Source organism: Cynocephalus volans, chromosome 3, assembly GCF_027409185.1.
Source record: "Cynocephalus volans isolate mCynVol1 chromosome 3, mCynVol1.pri, whole genome shotgun sequence".
NCBI classification, from domain to species: Eukaryota; Metazoa; Chordata; class Mammalia; order Dermoptera; family Cynocephalidae; genus Cynocephalus; species Cynocephalus volans.
In genome coordinates this window covers 80,053,905-80,077,212 of record NC_084462.1, presented here as the reverse complement: position 1 = coordinate 80,077,212, position 23,308 = coordinate 80,053,905, and the positions used below count along the sequence as shown (strand labels likewise).

Genomic DNA, 23,308 nt, shown 5'->3' with positions numbered 1-23,308 from the left:
TCATGTCTTCCCTGCCAGTTGTTTCCTTCCTACCAACCTTGACCACCACGTGAGCTCCGCTTTTATTAGTTCAACCCGCTCTCCTCCTGAAGATCCTTCTAACAGCTTCTCTCTGGTCTTGGGAAAAGGACCAAACCCTTCACGGTGCCTACAAAGTCCCTGCCAGGTGTGGCCCCTGCTCACATCCCAGCCTTGCACCCTCCTGTAGGGCATGCTGGTGCCTTCCTACCTTTCTTCATGAGCCCTGGTTGGGGGACAGGACCTCTGTCCACATACTCCTAGAATACCTCATTTACTGGTGAAAGACACAATGCTCCATCCCCAAGAACAGGAACAAAACAAGGATGTCAGCACTCACCACTCCTGTCAATAGCGCACTGGACACTCTAGCCAGGGCAATTAGGTGAGAAAAATAAAAGGCACCCAGACTGGAAAAGCAGTGAAAATACCTCTTCTTGCAGATGAGATGATCTTGCATATAAACAATCCTAAGGAATACACTAAAAACTATTAGAACTAATAAACGAGTTCAGCAGATTACAGGATACAGGATCATATATGAAAATCAGCTGTACTGCCATGCACTAGCAATGAACAGTCCTAAAATGAAACTGAGAAAATGATTCCATTTACAGTACACAAAAAGAATATAATACTTAGGAATAAATTTAACAAAAGCAGATTGATTCTATTTATATGAAATGTCCAGAACAGGCTAATCTATATTGACAGAAAGTAGATTAGTGGTTGCCTAGGGCCAGAGGTGGTGTTTGGGGAAGTGGGAATGACTGCTGATGGGAAGGTTTCTTTTTGGGGTGATGAACTGGGTCAGAGAGGAGGAGGGGGTGGAGAGGGTGGAGGGGGCGGAGCATTCAAACACCAGGTGCGCACAGCCACTTCATGCTCTTTGATCATCTCAAAGCTACTTCCTCAAGATGAGTAACTATCGGCCAAAGTTAACCTCAGGAATTCCCTGGGGAATTTGGGATCCTGTGTAGACCCATGGCAACAGATGGCTTGATTGTCCTAAGCCCCGGACAACTGCTACCATGCTGGCAACTGGTCATTTATCATATGCCCGAATGGGGTTCACAGCACTTTATAGCTGGAGGTGGAAGAGGCCGGGGCAGCTCCGAGGCGGGGCAGGGGCGTGGGTGCAGCTGGACGAGAGCTCTGCATTTTGCGTTAGGAACAGGTCTGTTGAGGCAACACTGACGTCACTGGCGGCTCTTTCCTGTGACTGAGAAGGGGTGTGACTGCTCCGACAGGGCAGCATCTTCCCAAAGTGAGCCACAGCGATAGCAAAGCCCTCCCTCCCGGCCGTCCTGCCTTGTTCTCACATCTGTGCGGGGCTGCGCTCCTCGTGAGTGTCGGCAGATGGGTGTCTTCTGGGAACCCTGCCTGTAGCTGCATGAAGCATAAACTCGCTGTGGCTGCCTCTGCTCTGGGCCAGGCACCATACCAGGCATTTCCACAGATGCTGCTGCATTTAACCCTCACAAGTCTCCTGTGACATGACTGACACAGGTTCCGGGATTCCCTGGTTTCATCATTGGCCAACACGGTGGGACATGTGTAAGGTTCCCGGAGCTCCAGCCACACCGACCCTTCTGGCTCCTTGGTATGGCCACGTGCCCCTGAGTGGACTCTACCCCCCAACCTGCACTGCCCATTCCCACTTGGCTTTTGGATCCATTTCCATCACCAATTCCTTGGGCTTGGGCAAACCCCCCGCCATGTGCTCTCACAACCCGTGCCTCCTTCAGACCAGGGGGTGGATGGTAGCATGACAGTGACTTGTGTGACTATTTGGCTGACTCCCCGACAAGACAGTAGGCTCCACTGGGGTGGTGCCTGGGCCTGTCTGTGCTCAACACTGTGGTCCCTAGACCTGGCAGCAGGCCTAGAAAACATGTATGTTCTGATGGAGTGACAGCACACAGCTATTGAAGGATGCTGGCTTTAGAGTCTGTGTGCTCAGGTCATGGCCCAGCTCTGCCACAAGCTGGCACGTGACTTGGGTGTTACTTCACCTCTTTAGGGACAAGTGTCTTCATCTGCAAAACATGAGAGGATTCAGGCAATGGCCCAGGTCCTTTTTCTAATTCTAAGAAAGCTTTACAGAGAGCTCTCAACAGTCTCTACTGTAAGATGTGCTGAGAAACACAGGAAGTCTGTGCCGATAATGTGGTCACAGTCTCTACAATTCACCACACTGGAGACCCAGAAACTACCCTAGGACACGGTCAGTGAGAACAGCCATTTTCCCAGCTCTGTGTTAGACCCCGGCAGCCTCAGAAACCCAGACAATCTCCTTTGTATCACTAGGTGGCGATCCTGTGTCATTAATAATGAGGAGAAATAATGACTTTCAATGAACTGCCAGAAATTGATTAATGAGGTCTTCTAGGCACCAGCAGCCCCCCACTCCTTGCCGAGGCAAGGGGTCAGTCAGTCTCATGGGAAAGGTATTAAGACCTTCCAGAACAAATGAGACCCTCAGGCCTGTTGTGCTGGAACTGGCTCAGCCCAGCTGGTTGTTAAAATTTTCAGGAATTTTGTGGACCAGTTGTTAAACATAGCCATTATTAAAAACTAAATCGGGTTCGGATCCTCTATAGGGATGGCCGGTGCACTCACTGGCTGAGTGCCGGTCACGAAAAAGACAAAAAACAAACAAACAAACAAAAAACTAAATCAGATACACTCACAATTGAATATGTTCTATTAAAAGCAAAGGTTGATAAATACTCAGAATTCATCCCTTTGTCATTATTTTACTTCTATGTATACTCTTGAAGTTATTGATGAGTATTGCTGATGTAGGGTAGAAATACTCGTACTTTATGATGGTGAGTGACTGCCGATCTTTTCCCAACTCCGTGTTCAGTGGTAGTCACACTGGCAGCTTGAAATTGGCCATGGTGAGAGCATTTTACTACAGAAACTGGCAAATGTTACAATTCAGGCTTTTTTATCCCTAGAGTGCCCATTGTTGACCAGCACACCACTGTCCCCACACTACCCTCATGATAACCCACATTCACTCTTGTTAAAACTCCTTGCCTACATTTGTTTCTAGCGGCTATGCAGAAGTTAGGTAATTCTGGTGCCTCTGGCGTTGTGTGGTGTAAGCACATCATATCCAGTTTGCACTGTGAAAACTCGCACCGCAAGAGAAGCCCTGTGCTGTGACCGGGGAAGGCCAAGCGGTGCCTTTGCTCCAAGATGTTCAGATGCCAACTGACATTTGAGCCCTTGTGGACATCTGTGGAATCTCATGAGATGCCAAAAGCCCACAGGAAAACAAAACCCAAATGACAACAACCCTCTCTAAATCGAGGGCTAGTTCATTCCCTCTGCCTTGGTAATGTGCATCATTTTCCATGGGAGGTGAGTTGTTACAGTGGTCGGAGAAAGATATTTAGTCAGGAAGAGGTTGTGGAATAGAAAAAAGTGAGAAGGACTTTGTGACTTTTAGTTAAATTGTCCAAATGAAGCTCTAGTGTCTAGTGCCTGTTGCACTATGACGGCACAAATCTCTGTTCTGCTGGTGCTCTGTGTCCACAGAGAACAGGTGTAGCTATTGTATGTATGTGTTAGGGGAAAGGGTTCTCTCTGTCTTGTCCACTAGTCTTGGCTTCCCTGGGCTGCCTGTTCCCCCCATTATGTCCAGCAATGCCTCAAGTGTAGACCCTTATGGAGTCCAGAGTTCTAGGTAGGCCAGAGATTTGTGATTTTAAGAAGAAAGCCACTGAGCCAGGGGACACCCACCTTTCAATCCCAGTAGAATATTAAAAATTCCCTGCAAGACCAAAGCAGATGAACAATGGTAATAAAACAAATACGAAACAATTTCCAAGTTGCATTGTGCTTTATAGCATCCTGTACAAAGCCCTTACTTAATCTTCAAGAAAACCCTGAGGAATTGATTTTGAAATTATTATATTATTATTACTCCTATTATACAGGCGAGATGCCAAGGTGTAGAAAAATTAAGTGACAAGCATGAGGCAGCACATAGAAGGCACATGATTCCGTAACGATTTGATGAATGAAACCAAAGGAATGAACAACTGAACCGGGACTCACACCCAGTTCTTGGGTTTGCAAGTCCCGTGCTCTCTGCCACCTTTTGTGAATGTCTCTGCAGCTCCCATGCCTCCTTGGGGGGTGTGCCTAGTCTGTGCCAGGAAGAACTGGGATTAAGCTTTCAAATATCACCTCTTTGTTCTGCAGATGTGAAATTTATGTCTTGAAATTCCAAGAAGAAAAATAATGGCACTTTATTTCATTGGCTTTTAAAAATGTGCTCTGTTCCAAAAGGTTGAATCTATAAACATTACTGGAAATGTGGGAATGGATGCCAGGAATTCCTAAGCTCCATGTCTGCCCGGGCCAGGATACGGCTGCTGCTCCTGTAGATTATGGGTTGAGAAATATTGCTATTGGACATTTGTTGGAAATTTTAAGCCCCTTGAAAATATGACTCCATTAGGAGAGTCTTGACAAGAGACACACAGGCAGCATTTAAATGTTTCTATCAATCTCTCCTTTGTGGCACGGCCAGAAACCCTACCACGGAGCACTTTTAATATTTTTCTGTTTCCTCAACTTCTAGCTGGATTCATCTCTGGAGTATCCTGAAATTTCCTGAAGTTCTCCTCCCTTGAAATGGACTACAGTATTAAAAAGGGCAACAGACGTTTCTAGTCTGGGTTTTAATACTTCCAGTATGAACTGCAGGTAGATTATGTACATTTCAGTTACAGGAGGGAAAATTAAAAAGCACACTTGATTGGCAAGTCAATTGTTCCTATGAAGTCAGAGGAAAGGTAGGTGAATGAACTGTTTACATGATTCTTACTTATCATGTTCTCTTTCCTTAAGAATCAGGAAAGATCTTTAACTTCACTCAGACTTTTCAAAAGTTATACGAAGGGACTGCAAGATAATGATTCCCTCTTTGTGACTCTTAGTGTTTTCTTGGAGTATGATAGCAACAACAGCTACCAGGTGCACGAATATTGCAATACAAAGGTAAAGAATCCAGTTGGGAAGTTGAGATAGTAATTAATTTAGTGAAGGCTTCATGCTCTCTCCAAAAACAACTGATTGAACCTAAAATAAACTGATAGAGACTTTCCTGAATTAACTTGAGGTGCTAATTACATCATTTGATTTTATCCATATTAGATGATCCAAAAGAAATGATTGCATATGCTAACTAAGTCTATAAAGAAAAAGTGCATTAAGGGGTGGGAGAGAGAAAGAAAAGATAAACCCAGGATGTGAAAGCCCAAGAAGGAAAGACTGTGGTAGTCTTGTTTTACAGAATAGTAAAGTTTCAAGGTCACTGCTTGGAACTGTGATGTATATAAGATTCTTTATGTTTAGGGAATGGGTACAGGCTTGGGATTCCAGAATTTCCTGTGTGCTCCAACAAGCACTTGTAGAATAAACGTAACTCATGTTTTCCTGGCAAAGAGGAGAAGCTGTTAAATGTAGGTAACCACGAGGCACCCTAAATGCCATGTCTAAGGTCTCTGGCCACCTTAGAAACTTTTAATTTTTACCTTTATGTGTTTTAGAAGACGAATAATAATAAACAAAAGTGTAACATTTTGACCAGATCACTATTTCTTAAGAAATGTCTGCACAGCACATTTAAATGGGTACAAAGAGGAGGCTGGTGAGGATTCTTGTAGCTATTGGACTTAGCGTGCTCAACGATAAGAGTTTTATCTACAACAGACAGTCAGAAACATCTTACTGCCTGGTGGATGGTTGTGAAGGTGTCCTCTTCTTCCATCCTCACAGCCAGTCTCCAAGATAGCATCCTGCTTACTTGGTCGTTAGGCCAGAAGATGCCAAAGGGTGTGATAAGACTTAAACAGGGAACCACACAGCTGAGAGCTGGAAGGGAGCAGCCTCGGTTAAGACACAGTGTTCCTAAATTGCCTGCTTTTGGCTGACAGATGCTCTTAGCTGGCTGCTGTGCAAGTCTGTAACTTGCAAAGCAGGCTGGAAAGATGGTTTTGCTTGCCAAAACCAAAGCAAGTAGGAAGCTAGGAGACAGAGCTAAGAGATTTGGTGCATTCTGTTGATTGCTTTAATCCCCTGCCTACTTTTTGGGACATCAAACTGGGCCCAGGAGGAACTGTATTATTATTTTTAGTGATGTTCATTCATCTGAGCAGCGTAGGTCTAGGTTACAGAGTGAAAATCCCATTACCTTTAGGGCACCCTTCCAATCTACCTTTATGTGAAACTCCCCTGGCTTTATCAATCACACAGTAGGTGCCTTTAGACCAGTAGTTTATAAAGTGTGGTCAGCAGCATCAGCATCACCTGGGAACTTGGTATAAATGTAAATTCTTGAGCCCTATCCCAGATTTACTGAATCAGAAACTCTGGCGTGGGCCAGCAAGCTCTCCAGAAGGTTCACTCGAATTTGAGAACTACTGCTTTAGACCAAGCCAATCAGGTAAACCATGGTCAACAGAACTGGTGGGATATAGCTGCTTGCGCAAGAGTGGAGGGAAAAGGAAGGGAAGAAATAGGGTGAGAGAAATCTAATAAAAGGTGGCATCCACTCTACTGATGGCCATCTGTATGATAAAATAAGGTGCTCTCATATCTGTAGCACAAATGAGGTAAGACATCTAATAATGGGGTGTGGAGGTGAATGGGTGGCTGCCCACCCAGAGGAAGGAGCTGTTGTTTCTTTCCCAGCATGGGTCTATTTTGTACACAAGTCTCTTGATCCTCACTTGAAACTTCTTCATTGTTCTAGATATGGAGAAAATGAAAAATGGAACGGGCATGAGGGATGGAGAGAGCGGGGAGAGTGGGCTGAAGCAGGCCCATTACCAGATTCAGCAGACAGAACTACTCCACCACTGACAATCGGGCAGAGCTGGAAGATTCCTCACAAGTCACTGGTTCAACCACCATGAGATAATGGTTATAGCATCATCATCATCATCACCATCATTGTCATCAAGCGACAGTTAACTGAGTAGCCTCCTACATGCCTAGTGCCATGCTAGGTATTTTTAATACAGTATTTCTAGTCCTCCCAACAATCCAACCCTGCAAGCGTGATGGTAACGCACCAGTGTTCAGACAAGGAAACCGAAGCTCAGGGAGGGTAAGTACCAGGTCCGGCATTAGACAGGTAATACATGCTGAAACAGGATTCTCTTCCAGGTCTGACTTCCCCCTTGTCTGACATTTGACAGCGTTACTGCCTGTGATTTCCATCCATGGTGTGCCTGAACACTTCCAGGGACAACATGCCCCTTACATCCTAGGGCAGTTCATCTTCAGGCTACTAGAATGTTCTTTCTTTTACTGGTGCCCAAATCTACCTCCTGGCAGAATACATTGATTGGTCTTGAAGTTGGCCCTAGTTCTATCCCTGTGACTCCATAGGACATATCTAATGCCCTTTTCACATTGATAGCTCTTTGATTATTTACACAGAATTCAGGAATTTTTACTTCCTCAGGCTAATTAGCATGGGTTCTATTCACCAATCTTCATGTTCTATTCTAAAAAGGCAGAAAGGCTCTCATTTTAAAGCCATGAAGATCCATATTCTTAAACAAACATCCACGTCATAGAATGCTGGGATGTTATTCTTAATGTTGCTATAGACTCTTTGAGCTGTTGTATTTGAGCAACTGCAGACAGAGACATAAATGAAAAATCCCATTACTCCTCCACCATGCCAAAGAGCCAAAATGGGCACACAGTAATCAAACCTTGGGGCTGAAGAGGACCCCTCTCATGACGTAAACCCTCCCTGGAGAATGAAATGAGTTGTGTGCTTTTGACTTGGCTGCACTTTTAGAAATGTCAGCAAAGGCCCCACGGCCTTGAGTCTTGGATTATAGCATTTGGGTGGAAAATTGAACTTTAGAATCATGCACCAACAGCCCAAAGAAATCCCTGAACCCATGATATGACTGATGGAGATGGAGCTTGACAGCTTCACCCACAGGATATGGGAATCTTACCCTGCAGCACCCTGGTCTGGGACCTTGAGGAAATCTAGGCTCTCTGGTGTCTGTGACACTCGGTCTGAGCCAGTGGACTGCTGTCGTGGCAATGGTGGGCGGGCCATGGAGGTGTACAGGCTTTTCTGATTGGATCTCTGGTTTCCAGGAGCGTGGGGATGTGGCACAAACTGGTTTTTGATGACTCCGTTCTGATGGTATCCTACAGAGAAGAAAAGAAAAAAAAACAAAGCTTAAACTTTCTGATCCTTTGCAAACAGGCTCTCCAAATTTCTTCCATCTACTGGCTAAAGAGGAGTTACTTAACTTCTCTGGGCCTCACTTCCTCCATCTGAAAAAATGGAGGGCATTGCTGCTAATATATCACGAGGATTAGAACTAATACATTGCCCACCCAATAACACTGCACATTAAGGTGTACAACATGATACAGCTAGTACATTGTAAACTGCCCAGGAACTCTTGGAACGTAGCAGACACTCAGCACATGCTTGTTGAATTTGACAATAGAATCCCCGCATGGTCAGGGTTTCAAAGTCCACAGTCAGGAAAGGTAAGCTTGCAGCTAGCTGGCAGACACATTCTTGAGTCCTTGAGAAATTATGAGGCTATGACTCAAGGGGGCTGGCAGGCAGCTATTTAAACAGCTGCACATCCACTTTCAAGGGGTCAGTCTTGAGCGTCCTGAGCAGGAGCATGTTGTGAGGTGCAGGGAGAACTCCATACAGGCCAGGGAGACTTGGCCACCTGGTTGGATCAGTCCCGATGGTGTAAGCTTTCTTAGCCAAACAGCAATTTCTAGTCAAGATCACATTAGCTGGGAAGGAATGCATTATGGCGATGGGCTCCGAACCACAGGTGTTGGCTGAAAGGGGCATTATCATTCCATGCTATGTATGAAGAAGCCCTTCTCCCTTCTCCCACTGACAAAACTGTGCAGGGTGGAGAAGCATGGCAGCAAGACTCCCCGGTGCCTACTTCGGTAAGCCACACTGTGAAACTCTTCCAAACAAATTAAGAGAAGACCTCTTTGGTACCCAATGGGATGAACCTTAGTTTGTAAGGGGGTAGAGGTTCAGTTCTGGCTCTGCTTCTGACAGCTGTGTTGATTTTGAGCAAGATATTTGACCTTCCTAGTATCAGTTTCTTCATTAAGGAAACAAGGAGATTGGTTCAGAATCCACTTGGTCGCTTCCCTCTCTGACATGCATTTTCTTTTTTTTTTTTTTTTTTTTTTTTTTTGTCTTTTTCGTGACCGGCACTCAGCCAGTGAGTGCACCGGCCATTACCTATATAGGATCCGAACCCGCGGCGGGAGCGTCGCCGCGCTGCTAGCGCAGCACGCTACCGAGTGCGCCACGGGCTCGGCCCTGACATGCATTTTCTATGTCTATATCCATATTGTTGCAGAAGTGGGCTTTTTTCCTCCCCACTAACAATAGGTGGAGTTTCTTCTTTGAGCCACAGTTTTCTAGGGGTGGAGCTCTCAAGAGGGTAGCTCCTCATCCAGCATTTCCTCCCACCGGCCACTCAGGCCAGATCAGAACTAGACATCTGGGGAAAATAGCCTCTCTCTCCACCTTACCCTGATTCCCCCGGTGAGTGAGATGTGTGTATGGGCTTACAGTGCCTGAGCAGGGGAGGGCAGTGAGACCTCACTTGCTGCCAAGGCTGCCAAGGAAAGGCGAAGGGCACATCAGAGTGAGCCATGCCTTGGGGAAGTGATACTTGAAGTGTGCCTACTCGCCCACGATGAGCTCAGAAATTAAGAGCAAGCATCAGAGATACTCACAGTAGTTTGACAGATATATTTCATGTCTGTTGACTCTGATAGTAATACATTTTGACTTATATTTTACATGTTTTTAAAATTCCATTCTTCTACTGATTAATTTTTATTATATGTTACAAAAGTATGCTTTATGATAGACTAGAAATTAAAAACAAAAAACTCAAACAAAAAACCGTGGTCCTTCACCACAGATAGTTTGAGAAGTGCTGATTGAATGGATTCAGGTCCGATTGCCTCATTTTACTGATGAAAAAACTGTCACTTAGAGAGGTTGGGAGCCATGCTCAATTACTCTATGGCCTGATTTGGTCTGAGGCTATTTTTGCCAACCTAGCTGAGGCAAAGGTGGTCCTGGCCAGACTTCTGCACCGAGGCCAGCACATATGTAGTGATACAAATACCATGCTGCTTCTCTGAGGTTCCTTTGCACTTGGATTTTCTTCAAGGATAAAGACAGAAGGAGGAGAGGTAGCTGGTCCAGGCAGGATGGGGACTCCAAAAGAGATGGGAATTAGTTCTCACTGCTAGGCACCAGTGTCCATGTTTAGGATCCAGCTGTGAGATTCCAGAGCAGGAGACTTAAGAAATGCTTTTTACTTCTTATCTTGGACATGGATACAAATAGGATTCTCTCATCTAGTATGATTTGAATCAGGTGTGGTCCCAAAATGATTCTTTCAGACCTAGAATACTAAACAATTAATACCAAACTCTGGGAGCAGATCTTTATGAACTGGGGTTTTTGAGTGATGTATAAATATTTTGTGAATTTCAAAAGTGCTCTTCAAACACTAAACAGATTATCAGGGGCAAAAACTCCTAAATGTGTTTGGATATGGAGTTTATTGATCTGTAAATTATATTTTTATTATTAACAAAATGAGAAATATGAAACATAAGGGCCAAAAAAGCTTTTGCAACAATTTTGTAATTCAGATATTACTTTATTTTTTGGAGCAGACCTCCTAAATCCTATCTAAGAATAACTTTTCCCACTCATTTATTAAGCTATTACCTAGTTGCAAAATATAAAGCTATTACCTAGTTGCAAAATATTGTACTGGTATTGACTGGAGCTGGGTAGTGATGGTGGGGTTATACCCAACAACCTTTTTATTTCCCAAAAGGTAGCATCCTTTGTCTTAAAACTGACAACATCGTCATGGACAAGGAACTTCTTTCTCTGCTCCTGATGTAGGGAGCCTTTCCTAAGGGAGTAATATTGCAAGATAATGAAATCCAGATTGTTAACTCAGACGCAGGTCAGTCTCATTCTTACTTTTCCTGATTTTCGGGGTCACGAGTAGGGCAACAGTGTTGGTAGGAGTACCTCTGGCACTGCAGTGGCCCAGGGCTGGCTAATATGTGTGCATTTGTTTGCTAATGGGTTTCTTCCCAAAGATACTTTACAAAGTATGAATCCAGATTTAGTGGCCCCCAGCTACGGTGCATGCTTGGCTTACCTGGGGGAGGGGGAGCGGCTCTCATTGGGTAGTTGGCATTTTGAGTCCCACTGGAATAACTTCTATTTTGGGTGGTGTTCCTTCTGGTAGGGCCTGAAGTAAACAAGCAAGACGAAGGTAAAATCAGTACTACTGCTTGGTTTTTTGGCTCCTGATAGTTCTTTGCTTACGGAAAACTGAGAAGTTTAGAATCCAGGTGTCAGTCAGATGTGCAGGAGACTGGTTGCAGTGGAGAAGGGTATTTGATATAAGTGCTATAGTGGTTGCCACTGGATGGGAGGGCCGGAGGGTATGTTTCTAGAAGTACAGTTTTGCAACATTAGAGACAGTGGTTTTTCAAAGAGAAACTGAAAATCTTACAGAGGTGCTTCTATTTTTGCAGACGTTCAGTAGACACAAATGGAACATTTTGGTGTTTGCACTCATGCTCTAAACACTGCACAGACGCTCAACATGTGAGCACCGCATGCCATCATCACAGCACGAAGCACACTCCAGCACTAACCACACACCTGCCTGTGTCAAGAGCCATCCCCGCAAGGGTTTGTGTTCTACAGTCTTCTGGTTAAACACGGAGACCATGAAGGGTAGAAGCAGACTTGTACTCTTGACACAGACACGAGGGAATTAGAATACACGGTGGCACTAAACGGAACATCACCGTGGGCCAGAGTGAGGGTTGGGATGGCAGGGCCACGGGTGGCCAGAAGAGATCTCTGCAGAGACATCTGTAGTGGGAGGGAAAATGGTAAGTAAGATGTCAAGTGAGACATGAAAGAGAGTAGGATCAAAGCAGTGGGGAGAGGGGTGCAGAGGGAATTTCTTGTAAAGAGAAGAGCTGAAGAATAAGGGAAGGGTAGGAATTGCCCAGGCTCAGGAGAACCAACCACGTGGGCCCTGGGGCAAGGGGAAGTGGCCTGGTGGGGGTTTCCCTCTCAGCACCCAGACCCTCCCCTGCCCCTCCCACCACCCAATGAAGCTGTCACAAGGCACCAAAGGAGACAGCATTCTTCCCTGGGGTCTACTGAACAGGGCTCACACACGCTCACGCACGTCCCGCTGCCCACTCGCAGCCCTTCTTTGTCCTGCTCTGTGCCCTGGGGTCTGAGTCCTGTGGGCTGCGAGGCCTCTGCACGCCAGTGGGAAGCACTGACAGGAGACTAGAGCTCCAGAGGAGGGAGGGTTGGGGCATTTCCCCCGCCTACTTTCTGTGTGCATCCTTCGGCTCAACTCTTTCCTCTCTCTGCTGCATCAGACTTAGAGGTAATAATGGTTTCCCGCTGTTCCTTCTCCCTGCATCCTTACTTTATTCCTTTAACCCTGCCCACATCCTTTTATTTCAGTTTATTTATTTATTTGGATCTCTTAAAAAATTTTCACAGAAATGTGCTGTTTTCTGCAAATACCAACTAATACACAGACACACCAACATTTTCCATGTGGCTCTACACATCTAAATGTAGGACAGTATTTATCTGTATTGTATGAATATGTTAGAGTACATGCCAATGCATATGTTTGTAGGTGAATTTGATAAAGGCCTGTTTTATACATGACATACTCTTCACTGATCACACACATGGGCTAAATTTTAGGAAGATATTTACATTATATGAATACACAGCATATACGATTATTCTATGCTGTTCATTACAAATATAAGTTTATAAATATCAATTATAAAAAGAAAAAGAATCAAAAGCCAGTGAAGGAGTTAGACTGAGGTATGAGGTAGAGTGTGTGAGTGTTCGTGCCTGTGCATCTTCTAATGAAGCACGCTGAAGTGGAGGCAGAGATCTCAGATCTGATTCATAGTAATATAAATGAAACCACGTAGGGAGTTGGTAAATGTGGTTAATTTGTTTAAAATTGGCATAGATGATAGTGTTTGCATTGTTGACAAGATCTGATGGCAAAGGGTCGGGAAATTTGAAGGCAACAAACTCTGATTTGTTTTAAACACAATTCATATTGTAATGCCAGGTGTACTATACGTAAGAACGAAATCATTCAGAAAGTCTTAGCTGCCCATTTTCCTGGATGTTGCTTTAGTTTGAAATGTTCCATTCTGAGGGAACCCCAAGCCACAGGAAGCAGTAGATGTACAGATATTAAGCCCCCAGATCCGTGTGTATGCAGTCAGCATTTGGCCAGAAGAGTCTGGTGCGGGGCAGCGGTGCCTGGCGGGGCCCACAGAGCACTTACGGGAGTTCTTGGGCAGCCCGGGTCCGATGCTGACCTGCAGCACTTTGTTACTCGGTTTGAGGATGGCCAGGTCACCGAAGCCCTGGTGGAACTGCACTTGCCGGGAGCCCCCTGCGCTCCAGGGACCCCAGTTCTCCTTTTTCAACTTCAATTCAAGCCTGTAACACATTTGTTGGAATGAACAAGTTGAATAAACCAGTGAGAAAATGGTGCTCACTGACCCCAGCACGGGATTCTGCTGCTGGGAAAATGTGCTGTCAACATGAGGCAAGACCAGACAACCTAAACCAGACACAAAGACCCGAGGGTGGACACAGCCTCCATGGGTGCGGCACGGCTGCCAGCTGACCACTGCACCAGAGGCAGAAGCACCAGGGGCCCAGGGACTGAGAAACCAGTTGGTGAGGGAGGTTCCCCATTAATGTGCCAATGTCACTTTGTCAGGTGGTCTCAGGGGTGACTGCTTGGAGGACAGAGGAAGGGGACAATTTCCAGGCCACACCTATGTGCTGTGTCATTGTGCTTCTTGCTGCTTTCCCAGGATTTGTGTTTGTGGAAGACTGAGAGATGGCAAGCAGACTCAGTACTGCTGAAGACTCCTTCGTACAGCATGTGGTTACTACCTGATTACGTTCTATTCCTCCACCCTCACTCCCCATGCAGGTACAGAAGTCAAATCCCAGCCACCAAAGTCCAAGCAGAAGGGTGGCCTTCCCACAGTTCCCAAACTCTCCAGCCAGTTTTCATTTTTCCATGATGTACGCAGATATGCCTACATCATGCAATCCATATTCTGCTTATATTTGCCCATGTAAGAAAGAAAAATCATGACTTTAACTAGCTGCTTACTGTAAGTTTCCCTCATCATGGTATCAGGGCTTTGTCTTGGCCTCATTCTGTTGAGTAGGAAGAGAGAGAGGCCATTTCCCTTTCATAGACAGGGAAATTTAAGAAGAAAAGCTACATAAGTCTCCCTCAGCAAATACGAGATAAGAAGCTTAAAAGTATGCAGTGTCTGGTCCATTAGACCATGTTGCCAAACAAATAAAGGTGAGCTGAGACACAGGACATCGGCCATCCACAGCCCCAAGTCCCCAAGTGCCCCAACAGTAGGCTTTACTATTAAGTCCCCACGCCAATCACTTTCATCCGCTTTCAACAGCCTGACTCTACTGATGTCTGCTCTGCTACATAAAATACCCGTTCACTGGTGATACATAAGGATCTGCCTTTTCCTACCTCACTTTGGTGATCTTTGCCTAAATGATAAAATACACCATTCTATGAAGTTATTGTTTCACAGAAATGCAAAAGTGACCTTTCTGAAGTCTGTGACAACCATCCAGACTGTCTTCTGCAGGCTCTAAGATTCCACTGGAGAAGTTGTGGCATCCAGGGCTGGGACTGACCGAAGCCACTGGAAACAGTTGGACCCCAGGCAGACCTCCTCCCTGCCCTGCAGACTTCCCCTCCTCTCAGCCTGAACCCCAAGACTGAGAACAAGGCCCCTTTTGTTTTACTCAGAAGTTTGGGCTCAGATGTGTACTTACGTATTGCTGAATTTCAGAGGTAGTTGCTTCTGCGTTTTTTCCTCATAACGCTTTGCTAAGAGGCTTAAGAACTCAGTCTTGAAGACAGATTCAAGCAAGCTGTCATACTCTTGCTCATGGAGAATAAAAATGTCATCCTGCATAGTACTGTAAAGAGATTGGACAAACTTAATCAAAGTTGCGCTTTTGTTTATTCCATTATTTTTTCACTCATTCTTTTATCCTGCAGGACAGTGCTAGACTTCGATAGTCTTTCTTTCTATAAGAGATAATCTTTAAAACAAAACACGACAATGCATTATATAATAGCATTGCTGAAATCTACTTTTGAAGGAAGTTTATAGCCCACCAAAAGCATAATCAAAATACTTCTTCCACACAATTTTTAAAATCAAGAATTTAAGGACAATTCAGCCCATATTTAAAAAAAAAATCCATTTTCGAATTCAACTTCTATGTTCTTAAGATCATAAAAACCCAGAATGTTATGAATAGAGTGTGGCTGAAAAGGAACAATTCCACGTTAAGTTCCAACTTAGTAGAATTTATGATATGGTTGTAGCTATTGTGAAAAAATTGAACTGGAAGAATTGTAAACTCCGTTATTGAAGGGAAGCCCACGTCCTGGACTTCATATGCACTTATTAAGAACACTCTGGCAAATGGTGCTCTGCTCATACTGTGTGCAAGGTGCTTCTAGAATGACAGCTACATCAAGGTACAGAGATAAAAAAGACATATACAAATAGCAAGCAAACACTCATCACCTTCAAGCTCATGAATTTCTCTGCACAAGGAAAGAACACACCTTTGCAGGAACTGTGTGTTCGAACAGGGCAGGACTGTGGAGAAACTCAAGCCAGAAGAGGAGAAAATATTATGCTCTATAGAGGGGATGGAAGAGAGGCCATTGCCCAGTCCTGAGGAATATGCTTAGTGGTAGGGGGAGGTTGACTAGACAAAGCCTCATCTCCAGGCCTACCTAGACTTTCTGGAAAGTGACAATATATAACCGAAAATTTTTATTCCCTGGCTGTTAATTTATTCCCTGGCTCAACTGAATGAGGCCACCACCCCAAAGGTTCATAATATATGTTTACAAATATCTCCAAGTACCACTGTCAAAGAACTGAGACAGTCCTTTAAAAAAATGACATTTCATTAGGGATTGTAAGTGCTTTTCCAGGTATTGAAAAGATATTAGGTGAACTGGCATCAGTGAATTGACCATGGTATGGTTTTAATCATCATAAATGTAGGAAATGCCAAAGAGATGGTTCATTTAATAACCAGAGCCAGGCTGCATCCCCTAGGACCTGTGCTCTGCTCCTGGGCTCCTGTTATGCTGCTCCAGTAAGGCTACTGTGGGTGTGACAAATCCAGATGGTGAGCAGGTGGATCACATGGAAGACTTGGGGGTAGAGACTCTTTTTGGGACTGGGGATTCTTCCATGTAGAACTTGATCCATTTAAACTGTGACTCCTGTGGTCTCTCTGTTCAGCCCTATGAATATGACAAGGTCCCTACCTTGTGGGCCATCCTTGGGCAGAGAGAGCTATAGTAAACTACCCCAGGCTTGTCAGTGTGAAAGTTGGTCATAAAAATTGGGTCATTCTTGTCATACCCAAATTAAATCAGAGTCGAGGGACACATGCATCTGCTCCAATAATCTTCTGCAAACCCAGCTGCTGAACCAGTCTGCTATGGCCGTAAGACCAGTTTTACCTGGTAGCTATTGAAACAACCTGCCAAAGCCCTAAGACAAATTTTACCTGTGGCTGCCACTCACCAGCAGGGCTTGCCAAGTCCCCAAAACTTCACTAGTGCCAGTGAGCTTCCTTTCACAATAATACATAGCATTCCTTTCTCATAAAACTCCTAACCCATTCTTTGTTCTTTGGACATATCAGAGACCAGTCCAGTCTGTGTGTGTGCCCTGAAATGCAATTCAGTTCCCACATAAGACATTTTATTTAGAGATTCATATCTATGTGTTTTTATTTGACTTTGACATCAGGAACCTTCTCTCTGGGCTGGGGCAGGCAGCAAGTGACCTGTAGCTGATCGAGCCAGTAGCTCTAGCCACTGCCTCTGCTATAGTATGAATGCCCCCCTCCCTTATTCATATGTTGAAACTTAAGCATCAGTGTGACAGTATTAATAGTGGGGTCTTTAGGAGGTGATTAAGTCATTATCAGTGACCTTGTAAAAGCAATGCTAGGGAGTTGTGTGCCCCTCCTACCCTTCTACCATGTAAGGACGCAGCAAGAGGCACCATCTATGAAGCAGGAAGCGAGCCTTCACCAGACATCAAATCTGCTGGCGTCTTGATCTTGGACTTCCAGCCTCCAGAACTGTGAGAAATAAATTTGTTCCTTATAAATTACCCAGTCTCGGGTATTTTGTTATAGCAGCAGAAATGAATGAAGACAACCTCTATCCCTGAATCCTCAGCCCCTTACTCTGCCTACAGGAAAGGGAGTTTGCTATCCACAAGAGAAAAAGAGGTCTAAGGTGGGGCCATCGCACAACTGGATTTGAAGCTGCAGAACGGCAGCATGTACAAACCACAGGGCAGGAATGCAGTAAATGAGAGGCCAGATATTGCAAGGAGCTTGGCCCTTTCACAGCCTGTTCACTGAAGAAGAGTGCACCAAAGAGTTCTTCTGGGATGTGAAGTCAGAACATATGATGGGCATTTTTAGCCGAACAATGGCCATTTGGGTGGAGCATTTGGCCATTATTATGACCTCAAAAGTCTGTTTTCAAACATCCCTACATCACAACCATGCTTCTTGCCCACTCCTGTGATGACTGGGATATTGGTTCTGCTGCTGTGATGAAGATCCCAACAACCAGTGGTTTAAACAACATACTATTTTTTATCTCTGTCACTCAACAGTGTGTGCAAAAGCAATTCAGGACCAACGTGCCAGTTCTACAGTGCCTGGGAGACAGGCACCTACTCCTTTCCTTTAAAGATATGACCAGGAAGTTGTACCAGTCACTTCTGGTCACACCCCACTGGACAGCATCATGTCATATGGTTACACCTAGCTGCAAGGAAGCCTGGGCAATGCTGTCCTTGGGTAAGCTGCTGGCTATTGATATGGAAAGAACAGAATGTGCACTGTGGGACAGCTCGCAATGTCCACTATACTTCCTTGCTCCCAAGCCTTTCCAAAACTAGGAATCAGAATGTTTTTCAAAAATTGAAAATAATGTGCCTCAGAGGGTGTGGCCACAAAGCTACTATCACCTTCCTGTTTCTGGACAGATGAAAAGTCTGAAATTGTCTTAATCACTTCAGTTATAGCAATTCAAAACTCCAGAAAGCACTTATGTAAATGCTGCTCAAAAGAGCTCTCCCAAGCCATTTGGAACTAATAAAATAAAGTTGAAGCATCCTAGATCAGGTATAGGAAGACAGCCACATTAGGCCAGGAGAGCATGTGATGGGAAAGAGTAAAACAAGACGCACCCCTTTTTGGCCTGTGGGGTGAGGAAGGAAACTCCTTGCTGTTTTAGCTGCTTGACTCAGAGCGTTGACGGGTCTGGACATGTCTGCTTGGCTGGCTGTACTTTTGGCAGGACGGTGATCATTCAGCAGGGCTATATGAGCCCAACACAAGTAAGTGGTTGAATGTGCTAGATTTATTAGGAATTTCATGACCGTAAAGAAAAAAAGCGAGCAGGCCAAAACTTCAAGGTCAATTATCAGCATGAATGTGGAAATGGGAAGAGACGTGTCTGCACTCTGGCACCAACAATTCAAAAGCCCCTCCTCCCCGTGACCCAGGCCTAAGAGTGAGTCAAACCATCTTCACCAGGGCCAGTTTCAGCTCATTCCCCTCCTCAGCCCATATTCCTGGACCTGAAAACAAAGCTTTTGTGCTTATTTATTCACAAAAATCAGACTTATCTTTGGACTTCCCCTTGTCTTATTCACATGCTCAAGCTGCAATTCCTTACAGATGTTTGATGCTGTACCCAGTGTTGAAAGACCCTTTACCAGCCTCTGGTTTGGATCTGTACTTGTTTTTAATTCCCCCATCTTTGTGGCTTACTGTTGTATTGCTGACAACATGAGAAAATCTTGCTTTACTCTTTAAACCAATATATCTTCTTTACAAAAATGTTAGTTACAAAACACTGAGTAAAGTTCTACAGATTTTTTTTTTCCTTAAAGCTAAAAAGGCAACTTCAAAGGACAGCCCTGCCCTTATTTAAGCCTTTATAAAGTTTTTCCTGATTATGAAATATACACTCCTTTTAGTAAACTGCAAGATGACAGAAGCAGCTAAAGAAGAAAATAAACATTGTCCAGAGTCGATCACGCAGAGAAACCAGTGGCACCAGTTTTAGATACTTCTTAATTTCTCTGAGAAAGCCCAGATACATGTGTCCAGCCTCAGCAGTGCTGTGTCCTGCTCGAAGGAGCTTCACCTGGCCCACTCCCCTCTCTTGTGTCCCAGAACTATCCTGTCCATCACTCTCTGAACACTTGTGACCATATGCCATGTTTGCTCAGGTATCTTCCCCTTTCCAGAATGGGAGAGAGTTCTTTGAGGGCTATGACTGTCTCCTTCACCTTCAAATCCCAGGGCTCAACACAAGGTAGGTGCTCAGTCCAACAATGTGGACAACTTCCAGGTTGCCAAAGCCTAAAGGCAACAAAACGTCAAGATTTTGGTAATGCTTCTGGTCAGAAGAACAGGTGGTGAAGTGGGCTGTTTTTATTACCAGTAAGTTTAGGGCATTTAGGCAATGAAACATTCTAGGCCACAATGTTGTGACCAGGGACCCGGAGGCTGTCTAAAGCACCTTCTTATAGTGCATTTTTCCGATTACACGTAAGTATTCGAAAATCTATTGACCCAGATGGGCAGCCGTGCAGCTTTTGGTCTTAGCCTTTTGGTGGTCAGCTAATGGAATGAGAAGGACTATTAAAAGCCTTATCAGAGAGCCCCAAATATGGGACATAGCACCAATCTCATAGCTAACAATAGGAAAGCCAAGAACATGGGTCATTATGCCTTGTGTTCACCCTTCTAGTAAATCAAGTTTTTCGAATCAGAGTGAGGCCAGGTCAGTACTTGGACAGAAGCAGCCTTTGAAGGATCCTTTAAAAACAGATGCACAGACTTCTGCCAGCGGACACCCCAAGCCTCGGAAATCGATGTCTCAACTCTATATTGGTGTGCTACCTCCTGATATTCTTGCCAAGTCTCCAATGTAGGCAGAGATGCAGGCATCAGTGTTTTGGTCTAACATATATTTAGATAAGGATTTTTCCTGTTCAGATTATCCTGGAGTCCCTATGAGCAGCTGTAGGCTTCATACCTCTCTGAGCTATTGGACCTATTTCTACCTGCTGTGATCCGGTTTTTCTTTTGCAAATGAAAACTTTTAAAAAATTTCAACTATAATTCAGCTACCCATATATCAGCATATTTATAAAACATAAAAACTCCTAAAAATTTAATGTCTACTGAAGGATTAGAAAAAGCTTTTTATTATGGAAAATTCCAAATATATAAAAAAGTAGACTAGTAGAACTAACCGCCACACATCAGCAGGTTTCAACAATTATTGATCCGTGTACGACCATATTTATCTACATCCCCACTCTCCCCACTTCCACACACAAACCAGGTTATTTTAAAGCAAAGCATATGTTATTTTACTCTTAAATATTTAAGTGTGTATCATTAAAAGATAAAGTCTCTTTATATAAAAATAACCACAATAGCATTACACACTTAAAGAAATAAACAATAAATCCTTCATATCAAATTTTTAGGCATGCTTGCATTTCCCACACTGTCTCATAATTGTTCAGGGTGGTCGGTTTGTTTGAATGGGAAGTCATGAGCCCACTTTGCACTGACATTAGTTACGCTAATAAAACAGATTATTATGCTAATAAATTAACATAACATAACAGATTAGTTATGCAAATAAAACAGAGTTAGAGATGGGCAGAAAGATCAAGCTTGTGGGATACTCTGATAGTCTTAACCAGAGGCCACAAAGTGATTTCCTTCCAGCCAAGAGTCAACTAGTAAGTCTCATAAATTCTTGAAAACACATACAGACGTTGCAACTTTTTCCCTGAAGTACAACTGTTTATGTCTTTCTCATTGCCAGTACTGAAGTATTTTGACACACACACACACACACACACACACACGTGGTAGTCTGGAACCACAGTTAATCCAGGTTCAATTCTGCATACACTCTCACCACTCTGGTTGCTTTCCTAATTTAGTTTGTGAGTAACTGGCCTAACCCAATGTATAAAGGAAACGAGTGAACAATTTTAACCTTGGTAAGTGTGAGGCTCAGTAACTACAACATGCAGACATCACAAGTTAAAATGACTCAGGCTCTCTGTTTTTTCCTTCTTGGAGCCAGAAAAACTTCTAGGCTAAGTACCTCATTTTATTACATCCTCAAAAAGTAAAGACCATAAGGAAACAAACTTCCAAATTGTAACTACTAAAGAGGAAGAAGAAAACGAAGCTGGTTTTACCACGAGACATTGTATCCCCAGAGGCTGTGCAAGAAGGAACCGTAAAGATAGAATGAAGAATTTGAGTGTGAACAATCCATGTTTGATATGCCTCAAGAACTTGATCAGCAAGAGAGTCAGTGTCAAAGTGGTTGATATGAATGCGGATATATCAGGATAATTTATTATCGTGGTCATCAGGAGCGCCTCTCCAGTGGTCTGAGGGGCTGAAGACAGACCCGGGGAATGATAATAGAAGGAACTCTCAGATAATTAGCACATGAGCCCTCAAGAGCTGTGATTCCCTGGCTTGGAGCCACAGTCATGGTCAAATGCACATGGAACATTTCAGGCAACCCAGTTTAGCCCAGTACAGCAGATCCCCATGTAGGGGGAAAAAGAAAAGCAGCAGCAGTTTCCTGCTGGGATCCTAGGAACCCCAATGGTGGCTTCAGGGCCCAGCTAGCCAGGAAGAATGTGGCCAGCAGATTGCCCAGCTCCAGTTGTCACCCAGCCAGTGAGCCGAATTTCAGGAAGAGCTTCTGAAACCCAGACAGTGCCTAGAGCTTTCCCTTGAAACCCATGGTACTGAGACCTACCTGAAGTGGGGCTGCAAAGAGAATACTGGTGGACTCATCTGCTTAAACATTTTACCACATCCCAAACTGACATGTTTTAAACACTTGGCCTCACTGCACTGCCTGGTCCTTTATCCAAGAAAATTAGGAGCAGATAAAATCAGAAACCACAGAGACTCAGGCAAAAATGGACACAATTAGAAATCTGCTTTGGATTATCACACTGGAGCCGGGACTTTTAGCCCGGTAGGTCAGATGTCTGAGCACATAAAACTCCTGCTTTCTCCTGAGAGCAGCAGTTTTGTCTTCTGTGCAGAATAAGAGTTTAGACAGGTGTCCCAATTCCAGTAAGACATGCTCACAAGTGATCAGAACATCACTGAGTTAATGCAAAGGCAGCTACTCCAGACAAAGGCAGCCTCAGAAGGGCTCAGGGACACAAACCAAGGATGACACTACTGGGCTGAAGGGGGCCTTTCTTCCTCTTTTCTTGGTTTTCCATGGATTGGGAACATTTCCTCTTATCGGAAGAACTTGGTCTAGGATATTTTAGGGAGGACTTCTCACACACAGGAGCCCCTCTGCCAAGAGAAAGGCAGATGCTGACAGGAAGAGCAGGGGCCCTGTCTGAGGCCTTGCAGGAGCAGCCACAGCTCCGAACAGCCTGTGATCTTGGGGCTGAAGGGAGCATTTGGTGGTGACTTGAGAGCTACAGATTATGGAGGGCAATTTATGCTCTCTAAGGAGGTTCTAAGGGGACCCAACGAAACTTCCCTTCTAGGACACCTCTGCTTGGCCTTTGCTGGTGAAATGGGTAGGTTTTCAAACTGGGTGAGGTAGGCTGGGGCACAGGGCTCTGAACCATTGGCTCCGCATCAATAAGAGCAACCGTTCTCTGATTTGTCCATACACTGGGTTCATTTCTACCATATTATGGGAACAGAGGATCTGAGTATCCCTTGGTTAGAGGAGCTGACCAGAAGGCAACTTTTTCTTGGAATCTTCTTCCTGTCCTATCAGGACTTCCTGAGACTATGAAGTTCAGGTCTTTTTTGGGAAGAAGGGAAATTCTATTCTCTTCGTCATGATTTTGACAACTGGGGAGCCCAACCCTGCCTTTTGCCGAGCTGTATTTGGAATACTGGATGGTGATGTTGAGGACAGATGGGGTAGCCTTGCCT

At 44.4% G+C, this 23,308-nt stretch overlaps 1 protein-coding gene across 1 annotated transcript in view; it reads right to left on the bottom strand.

Moving 5' to 3' along the window:
* Nucleotides 1–23,308, bottom strand: part of MYO1E (myosin IE) — a 178,769-nt gene that overhangs the window by 8,666 nt on the left and 146,795 nt on the right. Inside the window, exons 23-26 of the mRNA XM_063089160.1 lie at nucleotides 15,035–15,181; nucleotides 13,485–13,642; nucleotides 11,280–11,372; nucleotides 8,025–8,226 (exon numbers count right to left, since the gene is read on the bottom strand). Coding sequence (XP_062945230.1) covers nucleotides 8,025–8,226; nucleotides 11,280–11,372; nucleotides 13,485–13,642; nucleotides 15,035–15,181 — 600 coding nt within the window. The remainder of the gene's footprint in view (nucleotides 1–8,024; nucleotides 8,227–11,279; nucleotides 11,373–13,484; nucleotides 13,643–15,034; nucleotides 15,182–23,308) is intronic.